This window comes from Cebus imitator, unplaced genomic scaffold (genome assembly GCF_001604975.1).
Source record: "Cebus imitator isolate Cc_AM_T3 unplaced genomic scaffold, Cebus_imitator-1.0 Scaffold0, whole genome shotgun sequence".
NCBI lineage: Eukaryota > Metazoa > Chordata > Mammalia > Primates > Cebidae > Cebus > Cebus imitator.
In genome coordinates this window covers 11937564-11949743 of record NW_016107315.1, presented here as the reverse complement: position 1 = coordinate 11949743, position 12180 = coordinate 11937564, and the positions used below count along the sequence as shown (strand labels likewise).

The 12180-nt window shown below is 37.0% G+C and overlaps 1 protein-coding gene across 20 annotated transcripts in view; it reads left to right on the top strand.

Annotated features, from left to right (window-relative positions):
• The window catches only part of DLG1 (discs large MAGUK scaffold protein 1), a 299333-nt gene that overhangs the window by 44460 nt on the left and 242693 nt on the right, over positions 1–12180 (top strand). For all 20 annotated transcript variants that reach the window (XM_037735146.1, XM_017523037.2, XM_017522998.2 and 17 more), the window contains exon 4: positions 1020–1186. In XM_037735146.1, coding sequence (XP_037591074.1) covers positions 1020–1186 — 167 coding nt within the window. The remainder of the gene's footprint in view (positions 1–1019; positions 1187–12180) is intronic.

The window sequence follows — 12180 nt, the reverse complement described above, 5'->3', positions numbered from 1 at the left end:
AAAAGGGAGTTAAGTTTGTCTGTATTTTGTGAGGTTCATTTTTTAAAAGGAGTGCTAATGCTTTCAAAATAATGAGAAGCAGTAAGTATAAGTTATTCTGTCTAAATGTTTACAGTTATGAATTATTCTATACAGGATAGTACCCACTTTTATTGTTAACTTCCCTTTAAAAAAATCCAAAATTATACAAGTTGGTGAATAGGGAACTAAGAGTAGTGAATCTAAGCATTGTATAACTGCTACTTAGAGCTTCGGAATAATCAGGGTCAGTGTACCAAGTTCTTATAATTGTAGCTGATTGTAGAGTCATTTGATCTTCTAAATTATCCTGTGCTATTATTAATAAATTTGTCATTTATTTTAGAGTTGCATCATGACTTTAACTGATTGTTTCTAAAGTAGTATAAAATATTTAATTTACTGTTACAAAATATTGAGACTAGACGATATCTGAAAGCTTTTCTAGTTCTTTGATTTTTAACTTTTTTTTTGGCTTTGGCTCTGGCTAGAAGGGCAATTAAAACCACTTGAGTGATTTACATTCCCAGCTTATATATTGGTGGTGACTATATAAAATATCAGTAATAACTCATATCTGTAGAATTCACAATAATGATATTAGCTACCATCTGTTAGGAGCCTATTCTGTCCTATAGTGCTAGGCATTTTGTATATATTATACTCAATCCTTGCAACAATTCACAGTGGTAAGAGGCAAGTTACCAGAGGTTAAGTAGTTTGTCTGAAGTTGTAGCTAGTTGGTGATGGGGTTGGGATTTGAACCAAGCAGTGACTTTGAAGTGTAAAAAGCCTATGAATTTTACACGGTGCCCTGCAGATTCTGATATGATTGTGATATAATGAAATAAGAAAATGTTTACTGTTTAAGTACATTATACGATGGGACTTAATTTACTAATCTAGAATAAAAATTGTGCTTTTGAGTTACGTTGTTGTAGCATTGTGTAATTTAGTTAGAAAATATAAATACTTATGAATTTTAATTTTCCTTTTTCTAGATATTCAAGAATTTTATGAAGTGACCTTACTGGATAATCCAAAATGCATAGATCGTTCAAAGCAGTCTGAACCAATTCAGCCTGTGAATACTTGGGAAATTTCCAGCCTCCCAAGCTCTACTGTGACTTCAGAAACCCTGCCAAGCAGCCTTAGCCCTAGTGTAGAGGTAAGATAAAAAATTTGTTCTGAAGCTGTTTTTTAGTGATCAATTTATTTGTGCCGGTGTGTTTTTTCATTTTATTAAAATATTTTATACAAATGGATTTTTTGTGGAAGTATAATTTATAATAGAATAAAGAGAATGGAGTTAAAATATTTTTGAAAAGGAAAGCTCCGATTCTCTGTTGCCCCTGTTTTAAAATGTTATGAATTGTTTAAGAATTAGAAAGTTCTTTGCATGATAGACCTCTACAAGACTTCAACTATGTGTAATTAAAATGGAAATGGTACTTTGAAAAGATAGTTTTGCTCTGCTATTCTTTCCTAGAATAGTTTTGTAGTCTAGGCTGCTAAGTTGTACTCATTTATCTCAAGGATTTTCTGTTTATTGGCTTGAAGGATGGCATTCAAACTCACTAGAGACTGAAGCGTAAACTTGAACATCAGCATTGGTTTCTACTTTTCTGTAGTTAAAGCTATTTTTTTGAATACTCATAACTATCTTGGTAAGACTCTTTTTTTGTTGTGTTATACTGTCGCCCACTTGGATGTGGTATAGCAGAGATACGAAGCATTTTGTAACGAGGATTCTGCCCAGGAAGCATTAGTCATTTGAAAGTGGTTGTCTGTCTGAATTTGAATCTGCCCTTTATAGTTAGTGTAAGGTAGTACAGTGCCTGGAAAATGGAATGCTTCTGTTTGGTGAATAATAAATCAGGAAAAAGTGGTGGTGGGCAGCAACCAGATAGCAGTTTGGTAAAGAAGTTAGATGGTTTCTCAGTTTTTAGTAAGATAGAAGCACAGAATTTTAGAGCAGGAAGAATCAGAGCACATCTGGTCCCTTGCCTTCATTTTAAAGATGAGGAAACTCAGATCACAAATAAAATGACTTGACCCACTTTGTTTAGCTAGTTTGGGCAATTCTACCTTTGAATTTTAGGCCTCTTAACACCCAACTCACAGTTCTCTTTATTAATTTTAGAACTTGTATGCTTCTCTTTGATTAGAAAGTATAGTATTTATTGTGTATATCCTTATTTTTTTGTGCTTTTTTTTTTCATCACTTTCTCTAGGATAATTTTCATTTCCATACTCTTTAGTTGATACATCACTTGCTTTTATAATAGTTCGTTTCTGAGGTCTATTTCAAATGGTTTTCTAAAATGTCTTCAGTCAGTTATTGCTGTGGTTTGAATGTGTCACCTCCAAAATTCAGGTGTTGTCAATGTGATAATAGAGGTGGGGCCTTTAGAAGGTGATTAGGCCATGAGGACTCCTCCATCCTTCATGGGTTTAAGGCCCTTATAAAAGTGCCTCCACAGGTTGGGTGCGGTGGCTCACACCTGTAATTCCAACACTTTGGGAGGCCGACATGGATGAATTGCCTGAGGTCAGGAGTTCAAGACCAGCCTGGTCAACATGATGAAACTCTGTCTCATGTCTAAAATACAGAAATTAGCTCTGCATGGTGGCATGTGTCTGTAATCCCAGCTACCAGGAGGCTCAGGCAGGAGAATTGCTTGAACCCAGGAGGCGGTGGTTGCAGTGAGCTGAGATTATGCCACCAAACTCCAGTCTGGGCGACAGAATGAGACTCTGTCTCAACAAAAGAGCCTCCACAAAGAGTTTAGCATTTTAGCTTGCCTTTTTGCTTTCTGCCCTGTTGAGATGCAACAAGAAGGCCCTTACCAGACCAGATGCCTATATCTTGGACTTCCAGCCTCCAGAATTGTGAGAAAGGGCTTTTGTTTTTCATAAATTACCCAGTCTCAGGTATCCAGTTGTAGCAGCACAAAATGGACTAAGACAGTTATACAGTTTGTATTTCACATTTATTGTCTTAGTCCTAGGTTAGAAAACTTGCTTATGTAAAAACATGTTAAACTTTAAGAGCATTCGACTTGCTTAATAAGAGAATTAATTGCTGACTAGTGTTTTCCATTGTCTGATTTAAGATACTTTGATTATAAAGCCTACAGTTCTAATACTTGGTTTACTTATTTTTGTAGGCAATTGTTTAAATAATGGCTGGATCACTGCAACCATTAAAAGTAAATATTTGACATTATTGGTGGGAATGTAAATTACTACAGCCATTATGGAAACCGTATGGAGGTTTCTCAAAAAAACTAAAAATAGAACTGCCCACCAGCAGTCTCATTAGTGGATATCTGTCCAAAAGAAAGGATATCAGAATATCAATGGGATACCTGGACCTGCATGTTTAGTGCAGCACTGTTCACAATGGCCAAGATATGGAATCAATCTAAATACCCATCAACAAATGAATGGATAAAGAAAGTGTGGTATGTACACACACACACACACACACACACACACACACACACACACACAGAGAGAGAGAGAGAGAGTGGACTACTGTTCATCCATAAAAAGAATGAAATCCTGTCATTTGCAACAACGTGAATAGAACTGGAGGTTATTATGTGAAATTAAGTAAGCCAGGCACAGAAAGATAAATGTCACATGTTTTCATGTGGGAGCGAAAAATGTTGATCTCACGGAGGTAAAGAGTAGAATGGTAGCTACGAGGCTGGGAAGGGTGGGAGAGGGAAAAGACGAAGAGAGGATGGTTAATGACTTTACAAATACGGTTAGATAAAAGGAATACATTCTGCTGTTCAGTAGCGCAATAGGGTGACTACAATTTATTGTATATTTCAAAATGGTTTAGAATACATGAAGAAATGATAAATGTTTGAGGTGATGGATATTCTAAATACCCTGATTTGACCATTACACATTATATGAATGTATCAAAATATCACGTGTACCCTACAAATACATACAATTATGTATATATCCGTAATAATTTTTTTAACTGTAAATATTTATCAAGGTTGAATAAGTTGACAGTTTTGTAAACTGGAAGTTTTTTTCCATATAGATTTCATTCAGAAAGATCAGTAGTGCATTGAGTTTCATCAGAAATGACATTGGAAACACTTCAATTTTTATAAAATTATGAGGCATTTATACCTAGAATGCTACAGCTAGTGCTCGACTTATGACCACGATTGGTTCCGACAGACCGGTCGTAACACGATTTGGTCGTAAGTTGAGTAGGCTATATGTACAGTACTGTGAAATGATGTTATAAAAATCTTTAAGTCATATTTTATCATAATTTTCTTTCATTGTGATATATCATAATTTTCTTTCTTCATTTTATGCCATTTGTATCATCTCTACACCATTTTGTTTCTTATTTTTACATTCGTCAGGTTTAAGTAAAACACTGCATTACCAGTACAACTGGTTTAATATTTGCAAAACATACAAAATTACAAAATACAGGTGCATACAAAAATACAAAATACAGGTGTAAAAAATACCATAGGAAACATTTTCCCAATTGCAAAACATATCAAAATATATAAACATGTATGAAACATTCTATTGGCCGCTGGTGCTTGGCTGCGGATCGTTGATGTCATCTGAGGCAGCAGTTGGGGTTACCGGAGTTGGTTTTTTCATAAACATGGTGAGCTTTGTCTGAATTATATGTTTCTTTTTTTATTCATAAATTTCACAATACGGACGAAACACATCGTGCACCATCTGTTCAATCCGTGCAAATCGTTCGATGTTTGGATCCATTGCTTCGAAATGTATAAGAAGTTTATTAGTACTGTAAAGATAAACCGTCTGATAATCCCTTAGTGGTGAACTTTCTTTCTGGCTCCTCTCCTTCTTTCTCTGCTTCTCTTCTTTCTTCTTCCGCCACTCTTTCTTCTTCCAGTTCGATTAGATCTTCGTTTGTAAGTTCTCCGGATTCTTTGTCTAGCAACTCTTCAACATCTTCCATTTCACACTCCAAAGAAAGGTCTTTAGTGAGTTTTACTATTTTTTCCCGAATCGTTTCAAGTTCATGTTCACTGTCAAATCCGTCAAAATCATTAACATAGCACTTAACACAATTTTTCCAGATGCCATTCATGTACTTTGTCATCACAGCCTCCCAGGCGGTAGCGATATTCTTGATACACATCAAAATGTTGTAGTGTTTCCAAAAATCTCGCAATGTTAGTTCTGAGTCAGCATCTATGGTGGATATTGCTTGAGCGAAGGTGGTTTGGACATAGTTGGCCTTTAATGTAGCAATCGAACCTTGGTCCATAGGCTGGATGAGTGGAGTTGTGTTTGGCGGAAGAAAAACAAATTTTACACCTGGATGGAGATCGCCTGAATGTGGTGGGTGTCCAGGTGTATTATCGAATAGCAATAAAATCTTGAAAGGAATATCTTTCTCCAAACAATATTCTCGAACTTGAGGAATAAAACAGTTCATAAACCAGTCTTCAAACAATCCATGTGTCATCCATACTTTACGTTGAGAACGAAAGTAGACAGGCAGCGTGTGCTTGTTAATATTCTTGAACGCATGCGGGTTGTCTGAGTGATAAATTAAGAACGGCTTCAGCTTAAACCCTGCGATGTTCCCGCCAAGCAGCAGAGTTAGCCTATCCTTAAATGCTTTAAATCCCGGCATGCTTTTGGCCTCTTTGTGAATATAAGCGCGTGCTGGCATCCGTTTCCAAAATAATCCAATTTCATCAACGTTGAAAATCTGTTCTGCTAGATATCCCTCATCTGTAATTAATTCATCCAGACTATCAACAAACTTACGTGCTCCTTCCTCATCCGCACTCGCTGCTTCTCCAGTCGCTCGAACACTATGCATTTGGAATGTTTTCTTGAATCTCTGGAACCAGCCAGTGCTTGCTACAAATTCTTGACTGTAATCTTCTCCAGCACGCTGCTTCAGAGTCTGAAATAGACTTCTCGCCTTCATCTGCACAGTAAAAAGACTTAATGGTGTCCGTTTTTGAATTTGGTCTTCCATCCAAATATATAGCAATTTCTCCATTGCGTGGATGGGCCCGTTTCGTTGCTTTGTTATAACTGTTGATCGCATGGGTGCAGAACCTTTCACAGCTTCACGAATTCTTTCTTTATCTTTCAAAATCATCGATACAGTCGAGTGATAACTTCGTATCACATGCGATCACATTCACTTTCTTTCCTCCTTTGTACTGCTTAATTACCTTCATTTTTGTGTCGAGATCGATGACCTTTCTTTCCTTCTTGGCAGGCTGAGGTACAGACAAAGACAATTTCCTCTTGGTAGACATCTTGGGAGGGGTTTGATGAAAAATATCCAAGACACAAAACACAAATTGCTGTACCAAGCCTGGGATAACAGTTGAAATGGTGCACGCGGAGATGGTAGTGCTGCCGGAAGCTGGTCCGCACTGTCGTTCGCCCAGCTGGGCAACGTTTGCGCTGCCAGACGTGGAGCAGTCGTGGCTAGCGATTGTGGTCGTAAGTTGCATAGGTCGTAAGTCGATCAATTACCTGTATTTGTAGCTTTGGGTACTACACCTCCTAAAAGGTATATTACAAACATCATAAAGGCGCTTCAAGTGAATAGGAGAATAAGAAGTTTCGTATTGTGAATGTCAGATCGTATTAGTTTGGAAAGTAGATGAGAAGAGAATATGATCACAAAATGTTGTTTAGTGCATGGCACATGGAAAATGCTGTAGTAATGTTTGCAATCTGTTCCCATTCATGAGTAGACTCTTAAGGGGAACATTGGGATATGTCCATCAAGTCCTAGATTTTTAAAAAATGGCAAAAACTTGTGTGTGTCAAACTTGAGTGAGCAAGGTCAGTTGGAATACCATCTTACAGAGATTACAGAATATCCTGACAGGTGTTTGTCCGAAAATGTCAATTGTTTTGAAACACACTGATGGATGATAGTTATAATGATTTTTTTAAAAAACCTGGAATGTTTAGAGGTTTAATTTCTACTTTTTGAGGGTGTTATGAGAGAAGATAAGTATGTTCCCCTTTCACCCATCTATTCATGCTTCATTTGGAAAACTTGGCTAAGTTATTATGTGATCTCATTTCGTTTGCTACTTTAGAGTCTTGGGCCATGATGTTTAGGACTAAAAAGAGGCTTAGAGAATCTACTTACTTGAATTAAAACAAGTAACTTAAAACTTAAGAAAGTTTATTATACTATAACTTGAAAAATTTGAAAATCATAAAACCATTTTGTCTTAAACAGAATTTAGGTTATTATACTTGTATACTAATTCTTGGATATAATGATCTCTTCCAACAACATTGTATGTAACATGCCTCTTTCACTTCATGTTTGCTTTTGCAGGACTAAAAAAGGGTTATTTTTGCTAAAAGTATTTAAGATTGTTCAATTTCCACAAAAGCTTGCCTGTTACTCTCTTAAAATACAAATCTTCGTCTTTTAAAGCATCTATCCAGTTTTCTTTGTCTTTGTCTTTTTTTTTTTTTTTAAATAGCAGTTGATAACTGATCTAACTCTTGCCAGGTCATTTTTCAGTTACTTTGTGACCTTATAAATTCTGTTTCTTCTGTTGTAGTAAATTTAAAGTGACAGAATTAGTATCCCATTTTCTTAAAAAAAATTTTTTTATATAATATCTTTTATGTTGAGTGTATGTCTAGTGAGATATTTGGAATAATGTTTAATATTTCATCATTGTTTCAGAGTGATAGGGATTTTCTTCTTTTTTATACTTTTCTGTATTACTTTTTTTGTTGTTTTAGAAACAGGGTCTCATTCTGTTGCCCGGGGTGGAGTGCAGTGGTGCGATCATAGCTCACCGTGTACTACACTCAGCTAACTTTTTTGTTTGTTTGTTTGTTTGAGACAGAGTCTCCCTCTGTCACCCAGGCTAGAGTGCAATGGTGCAATCTCGGCTCACTGCAACCTCTGCATCCCTGTGTTCAAGCGATTCTCCTGCCTCAGCCTCCCAAGTAGATGGGATTACAGGCAGCTGCTATTATGCCTGGCTAATTTTTGTAGAGATGGGGTTTCACCTTGTTGGCCAGGATGGTCTTGAACTCCTGACCTTAGGTGATCCGTCTACCTTGGCCTGCTAAAGTGCTGGGATTACAGGCCTGAGCCACTGTGCCTGAGCCGAAAACCATTTCTTTAAAGTTTTTTGGAGATTGGGTCTTACTATGTTGCCTAGGCTAGTCTCAGACTCCTGGTGGTGGTCTCCAGCAGTCCTCCCACCTCAGCCTCCAGAGTAGCTGGGATTACAGACGTAAGCCACCACACCCAGCTCTATTAATTTTTAAAAATAGCACATGTCATTTTTATAATAACAATTCTATTCTAAAATAAGAGTGAATTACTTTTAGAGATGTTAAGGATATATGACTAAAAAAAAAAAAAGCAAGACAAAAGAGTAGGAGGAATTACCTGATTTAATGGGACATTTCAATAGAAAAGCGTTGATTTATAAGGAAAGTTAGGTGACTCTTAAAAAACCAAGATAAGGCAGGGCGCGGTGGCTCACGCCTGTAATCTGACCACTTTTGGAGGCTGAAGTGGGCAAATAACCTGAGGTCAGCAGTTCGAGACCAGCCTGGGCAACATGGTGAAACTGTGTCTCTACTAAAAATACAAAAATTAGCCAGGCATGGTGGTGCACACCTGTAATCCCAACTACTTGGGAGGCAGAGGTGTGAAATTGCTTGAAATTAGGAGGTGGAGGTTGCAGTGAGCCAAGATCACACCACTGTACTCCAACCTGGGTGACAGGGCAAGACTCCCTCTCAAAAAAATAAATAAATAAATAGAGCAAGGTGAAAGAGTAGGAGGAATTGCCTGATTTAATGGGACATTTCAGTAGAAAAGGATGCACCCTACTCCTAACCACAGTACATTTCCAACTGGAACAGTGAGTCAAAGGTTTAAAAAAAAAGAACCATAAAAGTAAAATTTTGGGGCTGGGCTTGGTGGCTCATGCCTGTAATTTCGGCACTTTGGGAGACCAGGGTGCACAGATTGCTTGAGCTCAGGAGTTCGAGACCAGCCTGGGCAACATAGCAAAACTTCATCTCTACAAAAAATACAAAACTTAGCTGGGCATGGTGGCCCTCACCTGTGGTCCCAGCTACTCAGGAGGCTGAGGCGGGAAGATAGCTTGAGTCCTGGAGGCTGAGGCTAGTCTTGAACTGAGCTCAAGCAATCTACTTACCTTGACCTCCAAAAGGGCTGGATTATGGGTGTGAGCCACCACACCCGATAAACTTTCTTGTTCAGTGAAGTATGTATAATACTTGCAATAGTTGTCCTGTAAACATTTTTTGAATGAAGTGAGAGCTGTGGTTCTTTTTTATTGTAATTAAAGAATGGGCCAAAGGTGATTATGTTTCTTCCAAATTTTTATTATACAGAATTTTGAAAAGACAGCAAAATTAAGAGAGTAATACAACAAACATCTATATAGATTCAATAGTTGCTAACATTTTGTCATATTTACTTTTCCTGTATGTGTGTATTTTTTGAAACTATTTGAAAATCAATTGCAGACATCATAGACTTAAACTATTAACACTTTAGCACATATCTCCTAAGAGTAAGAATAGTTAGGTATTCTTCTGTGTAATCTTAGTATCATCATCACATCTAAGAAAATTAGCAGTAATTGTTCAATTTTCTCTCCAATCTATATTCAAAATTGTCCCCAATCTATTTTGTGAGACTTAAAAAAAAAAATCAGGTAAATCAGTACACATACCATTTATGCATTTGATTGTTAGGTGTCTGTTTTTAACTGGGTTTTCCTAAAAGCAGAACCTGAGATAGATTGCTTATGTGCTATTAGTTTATTTAGAGAGTTTATTCCTAGAGAGCAAAAGTGAGGGAAGAGTTGAAGAAACTGTTATAGGAAGAGGAAAAACTAATATAAAGATGCTTCTTGCCACTAAGTGTTGACTGATTTTTGTATCCTCGGTATTGCATTCCTGAGAAGCTATGTGTACTTCATGTTAGGACTCTGCAAGGAAAGAGAAAGAATTTATCTACTGGCTTCTAGTGGGCAGCAATTCCCCCATACTTTAGGGTTGTGGACTTGTCAATGTTAGTGATAGTAGTGTCCAGTGTTGTGGTTAACAGGAAAGCCCCAAGTGAGGGGGGTGAGAGGAGGAGATGTGGACTGGGGGCCAAAGACAAGAAGTGTGAAGATCTGGGGATGAATTTTGGAATGGATTGGGAGTAAGCATACCAAATCTGATACAGTGTCTCTGGTCTTTTGTAATCTAGTAGAATAGTCTTCCTTTTCTTCTTCCCTCCACTATAAATGACATTACCTTTTTGAAGAGACCATGCCAGTTGTCTTATAGACTATCATACATTCTTTATTTGTCTAATTTGTTTCGTCATGTTATTTAACTCATTCTGGTAAGAGGAAGTTAGATATAAAGGTTGATTAGACTCATTTTTGGTGAACAGATGTCATAGTGATACACAGTGTTGTATTTCATATTGCATCATCAGGAAGCACACAATATCAGGTTGTTGCACTTGTGGTGCTAAGTTGGATTGCTTAAAGGTGGGAACCTCCAGATCTTCCACCGTAAAGGTATGTTTTTCTTGTTGATATTATGAAGCTTGTATGGGGTTGTACTTTGGCACCTTGTATTGAGTCAGTTTCCACCCATTGGTGATCATTGCCAAATCACTACATTTGAGGTTTCAAAATGTTATTTTTCTTTCTAATTTTATCATTGCACTCCTTTTCCTCAGCTAGGATGAACTTCTGTTCCTTCTAAAAAGATAGGCTAAAATTTACATTATTTTCTTTTAACGACCAGTTATTTGGGTTGTTTGTATGATAATCCCTTCTAGAGGTTGCTAAGTTCCCTACTTTTTCTGGATTTCTCTCTTTACAAAGTTATCACTGTAGTCTGAGAGATTTTTATTTATTAAATGTTTATAATACATATCAGTTTGGGTGCTCGTATTCATCTTTTACTAGACGAATCACTTGAAGGGATATCTGTGTTTTCTTTTCATATGCCCCACTAGTCTTTGAGCATGTCCTTGCTTTCCAACAATTTTCCCAAGTTTATTTTGAGTTTTCAATGCTCCTGAACTAGAATCCATGCATAACGATGTTTTCTCTTTTTCTGTTCATAATGATTGCTTTTTCTTTGAGGTGTTATTTTTGAGAGATAAGAAAGTGGACAGGAAGGTGACAGATGCTTTCAACTCTAGTCTTTTGCCCCAGAACTGGTAAAATAAAATTTGAAAAATATTGTGTGAGAAAGTAAGCCTTCCTTTCTTAAACTCTGATGTGTTCCACAAAAATGGATTAAAATAATAACTGTATTATTTTTCAAACAGCATAGTTTTAAAAGGCACTTCACATACATTGTAACAATTTGGATGTCACAGGAGCATGAATTCATTCTTGCTATAGCCTCCTAACATACATGAGGTGAACCAGATTTTCGTTCTTAATACATGGAGCTTATACTGTGTTTGCTTTAGAATTTAGCAAACTGTCATTCAGGGATGTTGATACTGCCCAACCTTGCAGATTACCATATAGAAAAACTGAGATTAGAATTCAGAACTTCAGGCTTCAAGACTGATGTTTCTGTTTTTGTTTAATAACTTTCTTGGCAATTGGACTTGTTACATAGACAAAGGAAAATATTGCAATAAAGTTAAAATAAGGAGAGAAAGGACTAATTTTCATAGAGATAGAAATACAACAGGCAAGTTTATTTTTTTTAAAAAAAAAGCTGTAGAAATTTAGTAGTATGCAGCATGATGTTTTGGCCAATCACAGACCACGTTAAGTAGGATCACTTAAGATTATACTCAAGCTGAGAAATTTATATCTCTTGGTGACATCATCACAATCATAACATTGTAGCACAGTGTATATTAAGTGTTTGTGGTGATGCTGGTGTAAACAAACCTGTTCTGCCAGTCATATAAAAGCATAGCACATGGCCAGGTGCGGTGGCTCAAGCCTGTAATCCCAGCACTTTGGGAGGCCGAGGCGGGTGGATCACGAGGTCAAGAGATCGAGACCATCCTGGTCAACATGGTGAAACCCCGTCTCTACTAAAAATACAAAAAATTAGCTGGGCATGGTGGCGTGTGCCTGTAATCCCAGC